Source organism: Thamnophis sirtalis, unplaced genomic scaffold (assembly GCF_051295495.1).
Source record: "Thamnophis sirtalis isolate CommonGarterSnake01/CBP01778 unplaced genomic scaffold, rThaSir2_p1.2 scaffold_3, whole genome shotgun sequence".
Classification (NCBI taxonomy): Eukaryota; Metazoa; Chordata; class Lepidosauria; order Squamata; family Natricidae; genus Thamnophis; species Thamnophis sirtalis.
In genome coordinates, this window is record NW_028261383.1 from 21,983,139 (window position 1) to 22,003,057 (window position 19,919).

General features: G+C 44.2%; 1 protein-coding gene across 1 annotated transcript; it reads right to left on the reverse strand.

Annotated features, from left to right (window-relative positions):
* Positions 1–2,047: 2,047 nt before the first annotated feature.
* On the reverse strand, positions 2,048–6,310 carry LOC148047530 (uncharacterized). The gene is given in 2 exon segments (XM_087708368.1): positions 2,048–2,419; positions 2,577–6,310. Coding segments are annotated over 2 exon segments (3,174 nt in total). The 5' UTR covers positions 5,647–6,310; the 3' UTR covers positions 2,048–2,315.
* Between the last annotated feature and the right edge of the window lie 13,609 nt (positions 6,311–19,919).

The window sequence follows — 19,919 nt, forward strand, 5'->3', positions numbered from 1 at the left end:
CCCCCCCCAAAAAAATGACACAAGAAGCAAGTTCATGTGGTTGCTCTTTACCTATCTTCTAAACTGCCTCCAAATTCATGGAAACGTTGCATTATAGGCTTGGAAGGGACCTCAGAGGTCTTCTGGTCCAACCTGCTCTTCAAGGCAGGACACTTAAACCATCCCTCTCAAATGGTTGTCCAGTCTACTCTTGAAAACCTCCAGTGACCCACAAAACCAGGAGGCAAACTATTCCACTGATTAATTGCTCTGACAAAATATATGCATGCATGCATACATGTATGTATGTATGTATGTATGTATAAATGTAACAAAGGCAATCTTAAAATATTGGGCTTTCTGTCTGGATGGTCTCTTGTGACGAGCCGATGGACTGAGAATGGAAGCAGTTAGCTTCCTCCCATAATTGGGGCATACCAGGCGTTGTGACTTTAAATATATACCATATACACATATACATATACATGTATATGTATATCTTCTAGGCTGGGCCTCATTTTAACTAGCTTCTGCCCATTACTTCTTATCCTGCCATCTGGTGCCCTAGAGAGTAAGTCAATCTGCTCTTCTTTGTGTCAGATGCATAAGTACTTGAAAACAGCTATCTTGTCCCCCTTGGTTGCTCTTCTGTGCACATTTTCCAGTGTCTCAACGTTTTTATATCATGGTGACCAGCACTCAACTATGTATTCTAAGTGTTGTATTGTGTAAAGCAATTCTATATTTTCTTGTTGTCTTCACATTATTCCTCTCTTGATGCAACCTAGGACTACATTGGCTGTTATTGGCAACTGCAGCACAATGCTGGCCAAGAGGAACTTGTCCACTCATCATGAACCCCAGGGATACATGGCCTGCCCTTTTGGAGATCTCCCAGAGGCAGACACCATTTTCATTGCACTCACAATTCCTTAACACAGTCTACAAAGTGTTAAGGTAGCAAAACAGAACAATTTGTCCCACTCCCAGTGACCAAGAAGCAGCCGCCTTATTGACACAGGCAGCCATGGCAAAATGACAGCTGCTTCCACAAGTTCACTGCATGGCCTACGGATGAATCCCGGGCACAGTCAAAGGAATGGCTCCTTCTATTAGGCAGTCACACAGCCCAGAGATACATGCCCTGTCCCCTTTCCCCACATGAGATTCAGAGATCTTCAAAAGGTATGGAGGAGGCTGTGATGCCTGGTAGGGTGGGAGTCAGGCCTAAGGACTGCAGGGATCCAGTAGAAGTGGAGATCCTGTTTGTGTTTGTGGGGGGGTGGGAGGACTAAGGAACCATGTGGGGAGCCTATGGGGGACGACTGACCTATTGGGACCTGTGAGGAAGGGAAAGGGCTAGGAGGACCCAAGGGTGGGATTCTCCAAACTCTGAAGTAGCCACTGTTGAGCTTAACAATTTGCCCATTCATTTGACGGCTTCATCAGGAAGAGAAGCAAAATGATCAGCCAGTATTCAGATGAGGCCAATATTCAGTGTTCTCACCTACACTCTCAACGGCAGTTCAAAATGAAATTCAAACCTTCTCCAAACTCATCAACTTTTGCCTCTTATATGTTTAGTTGTATGCAATAAGGAAGGGGTGTCAAACCCAAGGCCCAGGGTCAGATGCGGGCCGCAGGGGGGTTAAATCCGTGCCGCAGGGCTGTCGTGAAAACATCGGACTGGCCCATGGTGCCTCTGTCAGCATTTGCACTGGCAGAGGATTGCAGGAGGCCATTGCAACTAAAAATGGAGGTTGCGGGGGACGCAGGAGACCCTCCTGAGCTCCGTTTTTATTGATAGAGGGTTGCAGGAGACCACTGCAGCCGAAAATGGAGCTCGAAATCCCATTTTTGTTGGTAAAGCACTCGGGCTTCCACAGGCGCCCCCAACACAAGTGACGTCAAGATAGCTATGCCCCCCTGTCCACTTCCACCACAGCCCTCCACCCAGGTCAAACAGAACCATGATGCAGCCCTCAATGAAATCTAGTTTGACAACCCTGCGATAAGGAGACATTTTGGCCAAAAGTACTATCCACACTGGCCATTTGAAAGGCGCTCCCATGTGAGTCCTCTCGTGTTTCACTAGGTTGGAATTGCATTGAAAACTTTTTCCTAAATAGGGCATTCCGTGTTTTTCATGTGACCTCTGATGTATCACCATGTTGGAATTCTGACTGAAACTTTTGCCACAAAGAGAACACTGATACGGTTTCTCCTTTGTGTGTCCTCTGGTGTTTAACCAAACTGGAATTCTTGGTGAAACTTTTCCCACAGTCAGCACATTCAAAAGCATTCTCTCCTGTGTGTATCATCTGGTGATTTGTGAGCTATAATTTTGTAGTGAAACCTTTTCCACAGTCAAGACATTCAAAGGGTTTCTCTCCCGTGTGAGACCTCTGATGTTTCATCAAGTTAGAATTCTGAGTGAAACCTTTGCCACAAACGGGACACTCATTCGGTTTTGCTCCTATATGAGTTCTCTGGTGACTCATGAGGTAGAATTTTCTAATGAAACATTCCCCACAATATGGACACTGACATGATTTCTATCCTCTGGTGTTGCACCAGGCGGAAATTGGAACTGAAACTTGTCCCACAAACCGGACACTCCTACGGTTTCTCTCCTGTGTGAGTCCTCTGGTGTGTCACTAGGTGGGAATTCCGATTGAAACCTTTCCCACAATCAGGACATTCAAAGGGTTTCTCTCCTGTGTGAGTCCTCTGGTGTATCACTAGGTTGGAACCCTGACTGAAACCTTTCCCACAGTCAGGACATTCAAAGGGTTTCTCTCCTGTGTGAGTCCTCTGGTGTTGCACTAGGCTGGAATTCTGACTGAAACCTTTCCCACAGTCAGGACATTCAAAGGGTTTCTCTCCTGTGTGAGTCCTCTGGTGTATCACTAAGTGGGAATTTGTGCTGAAAGCTTTCCCACAGTCAGGACATTCAAAGGGTTTATCTCCTGTGTGAGTCCTCTGGTGTCTCATCAGGATGGAATTCTGACTGAAACCTTTCCCACAGTCAGGATACTCGTACGGTTTCTCTCCTGTGTGAGTCCTCTGGTGTATCAACAGGACGGACCTGTTACTGAAACTTTTCTCACATTCAGGACATTCAAAGGGTTTCTCTCCTGTGTGAGTCCTCTGGTGTTGCACTAGGCTGGAATTCTGACTGAAACCTTTCCCACAATCAGGACATTCAAAGGGTTTCTCTCCTGTGTGAGTCCTCTGGTGTATCACTAGGTAGGAATTCTGACTGAAAGCTTTCCCACAGTCAGGACATTCAAAGGGTTTATCTCCTGTGTGAGTCCTCTGGTGTCTCATCAGGATGGAATTCTGACTGAAACCTTTCCCACAGTCAGGACACTCGTACGGTTTCTCTCCTGTGTGAGTCCTCTGGTGTATCAACAGGACGGACCTGTTACTGAAACTTTTCCCACAATCAGGACATTCGAAAGGTTTCTCTCCTGTGTGAGTCCTCTGGTGTGTCACCAGGCTGGAATTATCACTAAAACCTTTCCCACAAATAGGACATTTAAAGGGTTTCTCTCCTGTATGAGTCCTCTGGTGTATTACTAGGCTGGAATTCTGACTGAAAGCTTTCCCACAGTCAGGACATTCAAAGGGTTTCTCTCCTGTGTGAGTCCTCTGGTGTCTCAACAGGATGGACTTGTGACTGAAACATTTCCTACAGTCAGGACATTCAAAGGGTTTCTCTCCTGTGTGAGTACTCTGGTGTATAACTAGGTAGTAATTGTGACTGAAACCTTTCCCACAGTCAGGACATTCAAAAGGTTTCTCCCCTGTGTGAGTCCTCTGGTGCATCACCAGGTGGGAATTCTGACTGAAACTTTTCCCACAGTCAGGACATTCAAAGGGTTTCTCTCCTGTGTGAGTCCTCTGGTGTCTCATCAGGAGGGAATTCTGACTGAAACCTTTCCCACAGTCAGGACACTCGTACGGTTTCTCTCCTGTGTGAGTCCTCTGGTGTATCAACAGGACGGACCTGTTACTGAAACCTTTCCCACAATCAGGACATTCGAAAGGTTTCTCTCCTGTGTGAGTCCTCTGGTGTGTCACCAGGCTGGAATTAGCACTAAAACCTTTCCCACAAACAGGACATTTAAAGGGTTTCTCTCCTGTGTGAGTCCTCTGGTGTATCAACAGGACGGACCTCTTACTGAAACTTTTCCCACAATCAGGACATTCGAAAGGTTTCTCCCCTGTGTGAGTCCTCTGGTGCATCACCAGGTGGGAATTCTGACTGAAACCTTTCCCACAGTCAGGACATTTAAAGGGTTTCTCCCCTGTGTGAGTCCTCTGGTGTGTCACTAGGTGGGAATTCCGATTGAAACCTTTCCCACAATCAGGACATTCAAAGGGTTTCTCCCCTGTGTGAGTCCTCTGGTGTGTCAACAGGATGGACTTGTAACTGAAACTTTTCCCACAATCAGGACATTCGAAAGGTTTCTCCCCTGTGTGAGTCCTCTGGTGCATCACCAGGTGGGAATTCTGACTGAAACCTTTCCCACAGTCAGGACATTTAAAGGGTTTCTCCCCTGTGTGAGTCCTCTGGTGTGTCAACAGGATGGACTTGTAACTGAAACTTTTCCCACAATCAGGACATTCGAAAGGTTTCTCCCCTGTGTGAGTCCTCTGGTGCATCACCAGGTTGGACCTGTCACTGAAATCTTTCCCACAGTCAGGACATTTAAAGGGTTTCTCTCCTGTGTGAGTCCTCTGGTGTATCAACAGGACGGACCTGTTACTGAAACTTTTCTCACATTCAGGACATTCAAAGGGTTTCTCTCCTGTGTGAGTCCTCTGGTGTTGCACTAGGCTGGAATTCTGACTGAAACCTTTCCCACAATCAGGACATTCAAAGGGTTTCTCTCCTGTGTGAGTCCTCTGGTGTATCACTAGGTAGGAATTCTGACTGAAAGCTTTCCCACAGTCAGGACATTCAAAGGGTTTATCTCCTGTGTGAGTCCTCTGGTGTCTCATCAGGATGGAATTCTGACTGAAACCTTTCCCACAGTCAGGACACTCGTACGGTTTCTCTCCTGTGTGAGTCCTCTGGTGTATCAACAGGACGGACCTGTTACTGAAACTTTTCCCACAATCAGGACATTCGAAAGGTTTCTCTCCTGTGTGAGTCCTCTGGTGTGTCACCAGGCTGGAATTATCACTAAAACCTTTCCCACAAATAGGACATTTAAAGGGTTTCTCTCCTGTATGAGTCCTCTGGTGTATTACTAGGCTGGAATTCTGACTGAAACCTTTCCCACAGTCAGGACATTTAAAGGGTTTCTCCCCTGTGTGAGTCCTCTGGTGTGTCAACAGGATGGACTTGTAACTGAAACTTTTCCCACAATCAGGACATTCGAAAGGTTTCTCCCCTGTGTGAGTCCTCTGGTGCATCACCAGGTTGGACCTGTCACTGAAATCTTTCCCACAGTCAGGACATTTAAAGGGTTTCTCCCCTGTGTGAGTCCTCTGGTGTGTCAACAGGATGGACTTGTAACTGAAACCTTTCCCACAGTCAGGACATTCAAAGGGTTTCTCTCCTGTGTGAGTCCTCTGGTGCCTCAACAGGTTGGAATTCTTGCTGAAACATTCCCCGCAATCAGAACATTCATATGATTTCTTTTTTGTGTGCATCCTCTAATATATTACCAGGCTGGAGTTCAGAGTGAAACTTTTCTCACAGTCAGGATTCTCCCTGGTGGGAGTTCTCTAATGTATCACCAAGTTGCCAAGCTCAGTTCCTTGGGAGCACATGTAGGGCTCCTCCCCTATGTGGGTCCTTCCATGAACCAACCACAAGGAGCAGTTCTGACTAAAGCTTTGGCCACATTAGTATTGCTTTTCTCCAATGTGGATCATTTCATGCACACTTAGTTGTGATTTGAAATACGCACTTTGCCCATGATAGCCACATCTGTGGAGCCGCAAAAGGGGATCATGTCACCGTAAAACATGGCAACCGTCATAAATGTGAGTTAGCTGCCAAGGATTCAAATATAGATCACGTTACCATGGGGCTTCTGCAATAGTCATAAGTGTGAAAAATGGTCATCAGTCAGGTTTTTCAGTGGCCCTGTCACTTTGAATAGTTACTAAATGAACTGTTATAAGTCGAGAACTACGTGTAATGTATCCTTGTGTTCTGCATATTCTACGTTTTCCAGTTCGAAATCTCTTCTTGATTACCTGCTGGGGAAGAAGAAGAATTTTGTGGGTTTCTGTAGGAGATGGAAATGTTTTGATTTCTGGCTTGATTAACTTTCCTTTTTAACGTTGCTTGTTATTCTCAGGTATCCGGAGTTCTCTTATTGGCATCCTCTTTGCCTGTAAGATTCAAAGAAATTGCTTATAAAATGGTTGCAGAAGACATACATATTAAAAAATAATACCATATACATTAAAGGTAAAAAGGAAATATCCCAAAATGCTAAAATAACCTTAGATTAATTATGATTTATTTGACACATTGAAGATTACAGAGACACAAGTTCACATTGGTATGCAACCATGGAATTCTCTGGTTGACTTGGGTCAATACAAATTCTTAGAATAGCAATTATTGGCTAGAATCGCTGTAATTAAGATGACTACAGTATATAACAGAATAATAGAGTGGGAAGGGACCTTAACGGTCTTCTAGTCCACCCCTCAGAAGTGGCCGTCAAATCTCTTTTTGAAAGTTTCCAGTGATGGAGGACCCAAAACTTCTGAAGGCAAGCTATTCCATTGGTTGATTGCTGTAATTGGTAGGATTTTTTTTTTGAGTATATTTTTATTATTTTTACATTTAAAACAATGCAGTACCGCAAAGTCAAAGTGAACATACATTCACATTATATAGCCGTGTTGGGGGGGAGATGCCATCTGTAGAACATCTTATAAAATTTTTCTTTATACGACGTAGCCAATGTTAGTTTCCGATTAAGTATCCAAAGTTTTTACCACTTAGCCAATTCCCCATTATAATCAAATTTTTTCACCCAGGAGACCATAATTTCTTTGACATGTTCCTCCTCTAGCTTATGTTCCAAGAAAAATCTATATAACACTTTGATCAACCTGTTGTCTGTCTGCATCAAAGGTTTATCTAAAATTGTGTAATCTTTGGTAATACCTTTCTTCTTCCTATCCTGTGCAAACCTTGGTTGTATCTGTAAATAAGACCACCATTCTACTTGGAATTTTCTTTTTAGTTATAGGTTGCATCTCTCTTTGGTTAGTTTCCATCCATCGTTTCTTTTGGTACTTTGGAAAATAAATGGACGTCTTTGTCTTCATAGGAGCCCCTCAAATATTGGAACACTGTTGTTATGTCTCCGCTAGTCCTTCTCATTAGACTAGACATGCCCAATTCCTATATGTAAAAAAAAACACTGTATACATTAAAGGTAAAAAGGAAATATTCCACAATGCTAAAATAACCTTCGATTAATTATGATTTATTTGACATATTGAAGATTATGGAGATCCAAGTTCACATTTGCATTCAACCATGACTTGGGTCAATACAAATTCTTAGTATAGCAATTATTGGCTAGAATCACTGTAATTAAGATGAATACAATATATAACAGAATAATAGAGTGGGAAGGGACCTTAAAGGTCTTCTAGTCCATCCCTCTGCTCTACCATTTCAGAGGTGGCCATCAAATCTCTTTTTGAAAGCTTCCAGTGCGGCAAAAGAAAAAAGCGGCTTTTGCCCGCCCCACCACTATGTCTGATATAGAGGTGGGGTGGGAAAAAGCCGCTTTCTTTCTACGTCCGACATAGAAGTGTCCTGACTCTATGTCGGACATAGCGGCGGGTCGGGCAAAAGCCGCTTTTTAAAAAAAAGGTTTTTATTAACAAACATGTAAAATACACAAACACAAAAATTAGACGTACACCACATTTATACAATACAGTACGAACGGGAACTTCCTGTTTTTTATAATAGCAATCATCAATCGATACCGCTCACCTTATATTATTTCCCCTTGTATTGTATTTCATTTAGATTTCATCATGCTTAACCCTCTTATTTTACTCAGAACTATTGTTTTTGAGTTTTGTTATATTCTTCCACTGATTTTTGTTTCTTTCCTCCATCCACCTATATCATTTATCCCATATCTGGTAGAATTCTGATTCTTCCTTTCCCTGGATTTCTTTTAGTTAGTTTATCCATTTCGCCACAATCCATAATCTTTCGTATTATTTCATCTTCATTTGGGATTAATTTGTTTTGCCCGCTTCTGGGCAAAAGAAAGAAAGTGCCAGCCCGGCAGCAGAGACGGGTAAAAGAAAGCTGGCCAGCTGCCCTCGCTGCCTCTTCTACCACCCTCCCTCTCTTCTCAAACAAACTCTCTCTCAAATTGAGAGTTTGTTTGAGTGAAGAAACAAACACACGCACACACACACACACACACAAACACATATATTACTTTAAAAATTACATTAATTTTGAATTCCTCCCCCTCCCTCCGACCCACATACCTTTTCCAGCTGTTTCACAATCACAGAGGATTTCAACTCTGCTCTTGCCTGCCATCATGAAAATGTAAAAATATAAAAGGAAAAAGGCAAGAGCTGCTGAGGTCAGGCTGGGTTACTGGCTGCCAGAGTCCCCAATGGATGACTCTGCTTAAGTGTTTAAAAAAGCCTCTTAAAAAAACTCCCTCTACAGGAGGAGGCAAGAGAACCACGTACCTCATCTACATAAGGAATTTTTCGGCTTTCAACCCTTGCTTAACTCTGCTCGAGTGAACAGAAAGTCAGACTAAATGAGGCACGTGGTTCTCCCGCCTCCTCCTGTAGTGGGCACTTTTTTAGAGGCTTTTTTAAACAGTTAAACACTAAGCAGAGTCATCCACTGTGACTCTGGAAGCAACTACCTGAGCCTTTTTCCTTTTTTTTCATGATGACAGTGGTGACGCTCTGCCTCCCCCTGACTGCATGTCACTGATATAATTAGATAAAGTGTATCTTTCTTAAACCCTTCCGGTATTATACCTAGGAGAAAAATTTCTGGTTTAAACAGAATTTTGTCTCCCACCATTTGTTCTAACCACAATTGAATCATTTTCCTATATATTTTTGGCCTCATTGCATGTCCACCACATACGATAAAAAGTGCCTTCTGACAATTTGGGGCCAGATTTTTAAACATTTTGGAGAGCCATGTTGGGGGGAGATGCCACCTGTAGAACATCTTATAAAATTTTTCTTTATACGCTGTAGCCAATGTTAGTTTCCGATTAAGTATCCAAAGTTTTTCCCACTTAGCCAATTCCACATAATAACCAATTTTTTTTTTTTGGCGGTTTTTGCACGAGCGTGGCCGTAATAGGCAAGGTCCCTTCGAGGTGCGAGGACCTGTGGAGAGGGGAAGCATCTGTGCAGTGGAGGGTGAAGGGCGATCTCCCCCCATCAAGCGAGAGGCTCCCTCAGAGTTCGTGCAAAAGAGGTCGGCTGATTAATGGCCGACCAGAAGACGTGACTGCCAGCCACTAATTAGGAAGGGAGAGACAGCAGCAGGGAACGTAGCGGATCGAATGACGGTAATCACAAGATCTGATTTAAAAGCCTAAATCTAAAAGATAAACAACTTAACTGCAACAAGTACAGATACGTGTGTGGGCGCATTTATCTGAAGCGGCTAGTAAACACAAACAGGAAAATTTTGAGAGAGTTCATTGACGGAGTGGATAGAGGAAGACCGAGACTTTGGACTATTTAAATTTGAGGATTAACGGAGGACGAGACGGAGGAGAGAAAGACAGTCAACTGGATTTGCCTTCCAGGGAAAAAGGGAAAAAGCTTAATCACAAGGGTTTGAACCAACTTTAAATCACTAAGTACGCGGTGTCATATTACAGCCAGAGACAGCAGAAGGATAACATTATACTGACAACAGGAAGAGATTGATGGGTGAGTTCTAAAAACTTCCTGGCCTCTCCTGCACCCTGTTGTATCACGCTGAAACGTCTCTCTTCCTGACTAGTAGACATCTCCCAGATACTATAGAATTAACTGAGCCTATATTACACAGCCCTGCCCCAGTTTAATTACCTTGTATGTACCCCGGGCTCTGTATAATTACTCAAACAGCATTCAGAGGGTACTAGACTTACAGCTTATAGGGGAAGAGCTGAATCAAAGCAAATGGCAACAAAAACAGTAACTTTAATTAAAGGGAGTAAAAAGCAAACTCCCCTATCTACCCCGGTGAGGGAAAAGTCCCCTGAGGGCAGGCAAACGGGAGATAAGGCAGCCCCAACCCTACAAGACCAGGTGGTAACAATGGACTCCCTACAAGAGGCAATATTGAAGATGGGTGAAAGTGTCGCCAAAGGCCTGGAGGGAGTAAAAAATGAAATGCATGAAGTAAGAAACAATATGGGAAAGATTGCGGAACGTATAGGAGTAATACAAACAGCGCTGCTGAAAAATGAGCAGGAAATTCAAAATGTTAAGGGGAGAACGGAAATAGCGGAAAAAAGGATAGACAAAGTAGAGGACAATCTGGAATCTATAAACTCAAGCCTGGAGGAGGCCATCCTCCAGCTAGAATTAGAGCGATCAGCATATTATTTAAGACTACAAAACGTGGAGGAAGCAAAAGATGAAAACCTCCGGGAGCTGATTGGAGAAATCCTGGGATTAGTCCTCGGCAGGCCGAAAAAAGAGGTTATTAACGAACTGGACGAAGCCTATAGAGTCAATACAGGCTTCGCGAGACGCCACCGGCTTCCGAGGGAGATCCATGTGAGGGTGTTGAGAAGGCAGCTGAGAGAGGACATTCTAAGTACAATAAGAGGGGACTCTCTAACATACAAGGGTAAAGAAATTCTCATCTTAAAACAGACTCCACGGAGAGTCAGAGAGAAGAGAAGGAAATACAACTTCCTCTCCACACGTTTAAACAGAGACAGAATCCAGTTCAGATGGCTCCTTCCAGAAGGAATGTTAATAACATGGAGGGAAAAGAAATACCGGATAGATACCCTGGCGAAAGCTCAAGAATTCCAGGAACTTTTACTAGCAGACGATGAGAGGTTTAATAAAGAAGGACTTTTAAGACAGGAGGACACTATAATTGAAACTCAACCAGAGGGGCGGGGGGGGTGGGAGAGGCCAGAGAGCGAGAGAGATATGGCAGAGAAGATTCGAAAGCAAGGTCACCCATCGAGACAAGATCTAAAGGCGCCCTCAAAGCGAATAACGTGTAATGGAATTGAAGAATGGGAAACGAATGTACTATCAGCAAATGTAAATGGTCTTAACATAACTTCCAAAAAAAAACGTGTACTGTTGGATCTAGTGAAACAAAAGTTAGATGTAATCTGTCTTCAGGAAACCCACATTAAAGAAAAGTACAATAACCTGTTGGTCTGTCCAAAACTAGGTAAAACATTCTGCTCGTCAGCACAAACCAGAAAAAGAGGAATTGTGATGTATATAAAAGAATGGTTGAACCCCAAATTAATACACGCAGACAAAGACGGTAGAATATTAATGGTGGAGATAATGAATGGTGGGAAAAAATTTTTACTAGTTGGAATCTATGCCCCAAACCAAAAACAAGAGAGATTTTATGTTAATCTATATAAGAGGATAAATGAAATAGAGTGGCAAAATATATGTATTCTAGGGGATTTCAACGCTATAGCAGACGGTAAGATGGACTATAAGGGTACACACAAGAAAAGTACAAGAAGGAAACTACCGTCTGCCTATGTAAATATGGTGAAGGAATTAGATCCTTATGATGTCTGGCGAACAATGAATGACAAGATGCAACAGTACACGTTTTACTCCCATCCACATAATTCATGGTCCCGTATCTACATGGTTTGGTCAAACCCGGAACTACTCATGGATACTGTAAATATTGAAATAACAACGAACAAGTGGGCTGACCATCACCCAGTCTTATGGCAATGGAAAGGGAAGGCAAGGATAAAAGCTAGGTGGACATTAAACCAGAACATACTACAAGAGAAACAATTTGTACAACAAATAGAAAAGGAATTGGGCTACTTCTTTAAAGAAAACGGTAAAGAGCAGACCTCAATACAAAATGTTTGGGACACGATGAAGGCAGTTGTGAGGGGAACATCAATAGCCTATATAATAAGAAGAAACAAAGTATACAGAGGAAAACTTAATACACTGAACAAAGAATTAAGAGAGACGGAACTGCTGACCCAGAAAGAGCCAGAAAACAGTAGACACAGGGAAAAAGGAGAGTTAATTAAACACCAAATAAATTTGATCTCTCAAGAGGAAATAGCACAAAACATTAAGAGAATGAAGCAGAATTATTTTGAACATGCAAATAAAACTGGGAGATGGTTGGCCCACAAAATAAGAAAGGAGAAGGTCAAAAGAATTATTAAACAACTGTATGACGAGGAGGGGAATTTGAAACAAGAAATAGGAGAAAAGAAAAAGATAGTACAGAACTATTATAGGAAACTATATAAACAAGACGAAATTAATGAACAAGACATTAGAAAATACCTTATAAAGCAGAAGCTTCCAGTCTTGTCGGAGGAGATGAGAGAGATGCTCGATAAAGAAATTACACAAGAAGAACTGAAAAAACAAAAACATTCAAAAACAAAAAAACAATAAAACACCTGGGCCGGATGGGCTTCCGTCGGAAATATATAAAAAACTTCAAAATACCATGGAAGACAAATTATTAGAACTATGTAATGAGGCACTACAAAATGGTAGGGTCCCAAAATCATGGGGGGAAGCTTACATCACCCTAATACCAAAGGAAGAGGCGGACAGTAGCAAGGTCCAAAATTATAGACCCATATCCCTGTTAAATGCAGATTACAAAATTTTTGTATCAATATTGGCGGAAAGACTAAAAATAATATTAAATCAAAGTATCCATTCGGATCAAAACGGCTTTCTCCCAAAAAGACATATTAGAAACAATACAAGAATAATAATTGATACCCTGGAATTCTATCAAACAAGATCCGAGAAACAACTCGCATTAATTTTTGTCAACGCCCAGAAAGCCTTTGATAACCTTGATTGGAACTTTCTAATCACTCAACTAAAAATGATGAAATTTGGCGACAAATTCATTAAGATTATAGAATCTATATATTCACGGCAATCTGCAAATATCATAGTCAACGGGGAACTAACGGAGAGGATACAAATTGGAAAGGGTGTTAGACAAGGGTGTCCGCTCTCCCCACTACTATTTATTATGTCACTAGAGGTTCTTTTAAATCGGATAAGATCAAATCAGGAAATTAGGGGCTTGACCATAAAAAAAGAACAATATAAAGTACAGGCCTTCGCGGATGACATGGTCTTTATAGTGGAAGACCCCTTACTTTCAGGACCGAATTTGATGAAGGACATTGAGAACTTTGGGTGTGTGGCCGGTTTAAAAATAAACAAGGAAAAAACAAAAATGATTATAAATTTTTTTCCCAAAAACCAGATTGGAGAACTAGAGAAAACAATGGAATTAAAGGTAACTAAGAAAATTAAGTATTTAGGGATCTGGCTGTCTGCGAAATGCTCTTCCATAAAAGAAGACAACTATGATAAGTTGTTACAGAATACTCAAAAGGACTTAAAAACCTGGTCAAAACTACAACTATCACTGATGGGAAGAGTCGCAGTAATTAAAATGAATGTTTTGCCAAAAATCCTCTACCTATTTCAAACGGCACCGGTCAAGTTAGGGGAAAATTTTTATAATGATTTGGACAAAATGATTCAAAACTTTATATGGAATGGTAAAAAGCCCAGAATAAAATATATGCATCTGCAGGATAAAAGAACTCAAGGGGGAATGGGCTTACCGGAATGGAAAACATATCATCAAGCAGCAACAACTATGTGGATAAAAGAATGGGTAATGTTAGCTAATAAAAGAATCTTAACAATAGAGGGCCACGACCTGCAATACGGGTGGCACAACTACTTATGGTGCGAGGGAAATAAAATCCACAATTATTTTAGTAGACACCATTTAAGGGGGGGGTATTAATTAAGGACTGGCTGGAAATTAGAAGGAAATACTACATGCAACTACCTAAATGGATATCTCCGACGGAAGCCCTGATATACCCAAATTTGATAAATCTGGATAAAATTGTTACCTACCAACAGTTGCTAGACGACCAAAACAAACTAAACCCCAGGGAAAATTTGGCTGATAAGGGAATAAACATCGATTGGTGGCCATATCTTCAAATTCAAAACAAACACAAATTCGATCTAGCACAACCCGGCTTCCAGAACAAGAACCAGGAATTAGATAAAATTTTAATTGGACCAGATGAGAAACTAATTTCAAAAATATACAACTGCTTACTGATTCGAAAAACGGAAGCAGAAAGAGTAAAAGAAGTCATGGTAACCTGGGCCCAAAACATCGGCCACACAATAGACCTAGACGACTGGGAAAGAGTCTGGGAATGGAACCTAAAATTGACAAAATCGACGGCCTATAAAGAAAATATATATAAAATGTTCTACCGCTGGCATCTTCCACCGACAAGACTGGCGAAAATTTCTTCAAAAGTTTCGGCCATATGCTGGAAATGTAAAACAGTGCTGGGCACGTACTACCATATGTGGTGGACGTGTCCGGATGCCAAAGCATATTGGAAGCAAATACTAGGATGGCTGAATGGAATCTTGTCAATTAAACTATGTCTTAAGCTGGAAACTTTCTTATTAGGGATAATAGATCAAAAAATATGCAAATCTAACCAATACCTCCTAGTCCATATTCTGACAGCGTCAAGGATTGTTTACGCACAGTGCTGGAAGAGTGAAAATGCCCCCACCAACACTATGGTGATGAATAAAATTTTAGAACTGGCAGAAATGAACAGATTGACGATGCGAATTAACGACAAAGAAGATACAGACTTTTATACAGTCTGGGAGAAGCTGTACAAATGGCTGGATGAGTCAGTGAAGACTTAGACATAAAAAGAGATAGCTGACTAGCCTAATATGATTAAACCAATAACTCAAATGAACAATATACAACAACTGAGAGATAAGCGAAAGGAGAAATGTATTAGGGGTGAGAACCCACCGTCGAGCAATTTTGTTAAGACTACAATGTTGGGAAAACTTTAAAAAGCTGATAGGAAATCCGCTATAACTACCTGCATGGAATTAGCGATTAAACTTCATTTTAGATGAGGCAAGAGGACTTATAATCTGGGGGAGCTAGAGACACGGGAGAGGGTCGGGGTATTACGGTCGTAACAGGGAGGGGCAGATATGAGGACTTATAATCTGGGGGAGCTAGAGACACGGGAGAGGGTCGGGGTATTACGGTCGTAACAGGGAGGGGCAGATAAGAGGACTTATAATCTGGGGGAGCTAGAGACACGGGAGAGGGTCGGGGTATTACGGTCGTAACAGGGAGGGGCAGATATGGCGGGGACTTCAGGGCAGGCCATTACCGGGGAAGGAGGGTTCGCTACATTACAGAGATCCCTCCTTCCGGCCCTGTGAGTCCCACTCCGAGACCAGATGGCGTAAGTAATCAGGACCCTGGACTCAGGCTGCTGTCGCTAAATGCCAGGTCTGTGGTACATAAAGCTCCTCTCGTCCGGGACTTAATTTTAGACGAGAGGGCAGACCTGGCATGTATTACTGAAACCTGGCTGGGCCCAGAGGGAGGAGGCCCCCTTGTAGAACTGTGCCCAGAAGGATTTCAGGTGCTGCATCAGCCGAGAGCCCAGGGAAGGGGTGGGGGTGTGGCCGCTGTTATCCGGGAGTCGTTAGTTCCTCGTAGGGTCCCTGCTCCGGAGATTGTCGGGTGTGAGTCTTTGCTGTTAAAGTTGGACCTCAAGGGTCAAGTGGGTTTGCTGCTAACGTACCTGCCTCCCAACAGCGTTGCAGCAGCCCTCCCCTCGCTCCTCGAGTCAGTAGCCGAGCTGGCAGTTGAGTTCCCTAGGCTGATGGTCCTGGGGGACTTTAATCTGCCGACGCTCGGTGAAAACTCTGATGGGGCGCAGGAGTTCATGGCTTCCATGACAGCCATGGGCTTGACTCAAGTAATCCGAGGCCCAACCCATTCGGCGGGACACATGCTTGACCTTGTATTTCTCTCGGAGCAGTGGATGTGTGATCTTGGTCTGAGGGGGAGTGTCATCGTACCCCTGTCGTGGTCAGACCATTGCCTACTGAGGCTCGACTTCCGGAGGCCAAACCCCCACTGTAGGGAGGAGGAACCGACCAGGTGGTTCCGCCCCAGGCGTCTTATGGAGCCAGTAAGGTTCCAGACAGAGCTTGGGGTTATTCCTGATACTTTCACCCACAGTCCGGTAGAGACTCTGGCTGCTGCGTGGCACTCGGCAGCGTCAGAGGCCCTCGACCGGATTGCGCCACTGCGGCCCCTCCGTGGCAGCGGATCCCGGAGACCACCTTGGTTCACCGAGGAGCTCCGGGAGATGAAGCGCCGGAGGAGATGCCTAGAGCACCGTTGGAGGTCCGATAAGTCCGCATCGAACCGAGCAATGGTAACCACCTGCACCAGGGAATATACTAGGGCACTTAGGGCAGCTAAAAGATCACATATAGCCTCCCTGGTTGCGTCCGCTGAGTCCCGTCCAGCCGCCCTGTTTAGGATAACCCGCTCCCTGTTGAATAAAAGGGAGGCGGGGGAACCCTTGCAGGGCAGAGCTGAAGAATATGCCCAATTCTTAGCGGACAAAATTGCTCGGTTTCGGACGGACTTGGACTCCACATCTGCAGTTCCAGCCGAGACTCAGGGGGACCAAGTTCAACAGCTCTGGGTTGAGTTTCAGGAGGTTACCCCCGGGGATGTGGACAAGGCCATGAGAGCTGTGAGTTCCTCCACCTGTGCTTTGGATCCGTGTCCCTCATGGCTGGTTTCTAACTGCAGTGAGGTGACACGAGGCTGGATCCAGGCGGTTGTAACCGCCTCCCTTCGGGAGGGGAACTTCCCCGCCGCACTGAAGGCGGCGGTGGTGAGACCCCTCCTGAAGAAGTCATCCCTAGATCCAGCTGTCCTTAATAACTACCGCCCGGTCTCCAACCTCCCCTTTCTGGGGAAGGTTGTTGAGAAGGTGGTGGCCTTCCAGCTCCAACGGTCCTTGGAGGAAGCAGACTATCTAGACCCCTTCCAGTCAGGCTTCAGACCCGGTTACAGCACTGAAACCGCCTTGGTCGCATTGATGGATGATCTCTGGAGAGCCAGAGATGAAGGACATCCCTCCATCCTGGTCCTCCTTGACCTCTCAGCGGCTTTCGATACCATCGACCATGGTATCCTTCTGCGAAGACTGCGGGAGGTGGGAGTGGGAGGCACCGTGTTACGGTGGTTCTCCTCCTACCTCTCGGACAGGTCGCAGTCGGTGTTAGTGGGAGGGCAGAGATCGTCCCCAAGGCCCCTAAAATATGGGGTGCCGCAGGGTTCGGTCTTATCCCCCCTACTATTTAACATTTACATGAAACCGCTGGGAGAGATCATCCGTAGGCACGGGATTAGATACCATCAATATGCGGACGATACTCAATTGTATCTGTCCGCCCCGTGCCAAATCAATGAAGCGGTTGACGTAATGGACCGGGGACTTGAAGCCGTCATGGACTGGATGAGGATTAACAAGCTTGTGCTCAACCCAGAAAAGACCGAGTGGCTGTTGTGTTTTCCTCCCAAAAATTCGGCTATTAATCCAACACTCAGGCTGGGGGGTCAAATTTTACACCCCTCAGAGAGGGTTCGCAACTTGGGAGTCCTCCTGGATCCACAGCTGTCATTCGACCATCATATAGCGGCTGTGACCAGGGGGGCATTCGCCCAGGTACGCCTGGTGCGCCAGTTGCGACCCTACCTGAACCGGGAAGCTCTCACAACAGTCACTCGGGCCCTCGTGATCTCTAGGCTGGAATACTGCAATGTGCTCTACATGGGGCTGCCCTTGAGGAGCATCCGGCGACTTCAGCTAGTACAGAACGCGGCCGCGCGAGTGATCGCGGGTGCACCCCGATTCACCCGCATTACACCTATCCTCCGCGAGCTGCGCTGGCTACCTGTCGATCTCCGGATGCGCTTCAAGGTGCTATTGACCACCCATAAAGCCCTACATGGCAGTGGATCTGGATACTTGAGAGACCGCCTTCTGCCAATTACCTCCCTACGGCCTATAAGATCTCATAGGTTAGGCCTCCTCCGCATTCCATCGGCCAGCCAATGCCGGCTGGCAACCACAAGGAGGAGGGCCTTCTCAGTAGTGGCCCCGACCCTTTGGAACGAGCTCCCCGTAGAGATCCGTACCCTCACCACCGTCCAGGCCTTCCGCACAGCCTTGAAGAACTGGCTCGCCCGTCAGGCCTGGGGATAAGGACCATTACCCCGCCCGAATGTTGTATGCATGTTGCGTATTATCTTATTATGTGTTGTTGTCTTAGTATTGTATTGTATTGTATTCCCCTCTCCCTGGTTTCTGTGAGCCGCCCTGAGTCCCCTCAGGGAAAAGGGCGGCCTACAAATAAAATCAAACTGAAACTGAAACTGAAACTGAAACTAATCCTTGCCTCTTTAAGCAAGGAAAGGAAAAGAGAACCAGGTTGTCCTCAGCAGAGGAAAATATGTAAATGTAACAAAGGTTAGAGGGGAGGGAAGGAGGACAGTAGGGAAGTCAGGATGGAGAGGAGAAAGGAGAGGAACAGGAAAGGCAGAAGAAGGGGGGAAGGATAAAGAGGAGGAAGAGAAAGAAGAGAAGGGAAAGAAGGTGGGAAGAAAGAAGGAGAGAAGAAAGAGAAGAAACTGGGGGAGGAAGGAGGGAGGGAAGAGGAGAGGGTAGTAAAGAGGGAAAGAGGGAGGGAAAGAAAGAGAGGAGAGTTGAAAGGAAGGAAGGAGGGAGGAAAGGAGGGAGATTAAGAGAAAAGAAAGGAGGAGGGAAAGAGGAAGGGAAGGAGGGAAGGTATGTGAGAAGGAGGGGGGATCGAGGGAGGGAAAGGAGTGGGAAGGAAAGGAGAAAAGGAGAAAAGAAAGGAGGGAAGGCAGGGGAGAAGGAAGTAAGGGGGGAGGGAAGAAAAGGGTATGGAAAAGAAGAAATGAGGGAAGAGAAGAGGGAGGGAAGGAATAAGATACCTAACCTTTGATGTTTATATGATTTGATAGTATGGGAATATCTCGAAATGTAGTTGTATTGTTTTTTACAAGTTATGGATTTTGTATTTTCGTTTTACCAATAAAATCTTATTTAATTAAAAAAAAATAACCAAATTTTTTCACCCAGGTGACATGTTCCTCCTCTAGCTTATGTTCCAACGAAAATCTATGTAACACTTTGATCGATCTCTTTTCTGTCTGTATCAAAGGTTTATCTAATATTGTGTAATCTTTGGTAATACCTTCCTTTTTTCTATCCTGTGCAAACCTTGGTTGTATCTGTAAATAAGACCACCATTCTACTTGGAATTTTCTTTTTAGTTACAGGTTGCATCTCTCATTGGTTAGTTTCCATCCTTTTGGTACTTTGGAAAATAAATAGTCGTCTTTGTCTTCATAGGAGCCCCTCAAATATTGGAACATTGTTGTCATATCTCCGCTAGTCCTCCTCATTAGGACTTGCATGTCCACAACGTATGATAAAAACTGCCTGTGTTTTTTTACACTTCCAACAATTTGGGGCCAGTTTTTAAACGTTTTGGAGAGCCGTGTTGGGGGGAGATGCCATCTGTAGAACATCTTATAAAAATTTTCTTTATACGACGTAGCCAATGTTAGTTTCCGATTACGTATCCAAAGTTTTTCCCACTTAACCGATTCCCCATTGTAATCAAATTTTTTCACCCAGGCGACCATAGTTTCTTTGACATGTTCCTCCTCTAGCTTATGTTCCAAAAAAATCTATATAACACTTTGATCAACCTGTTTTCTG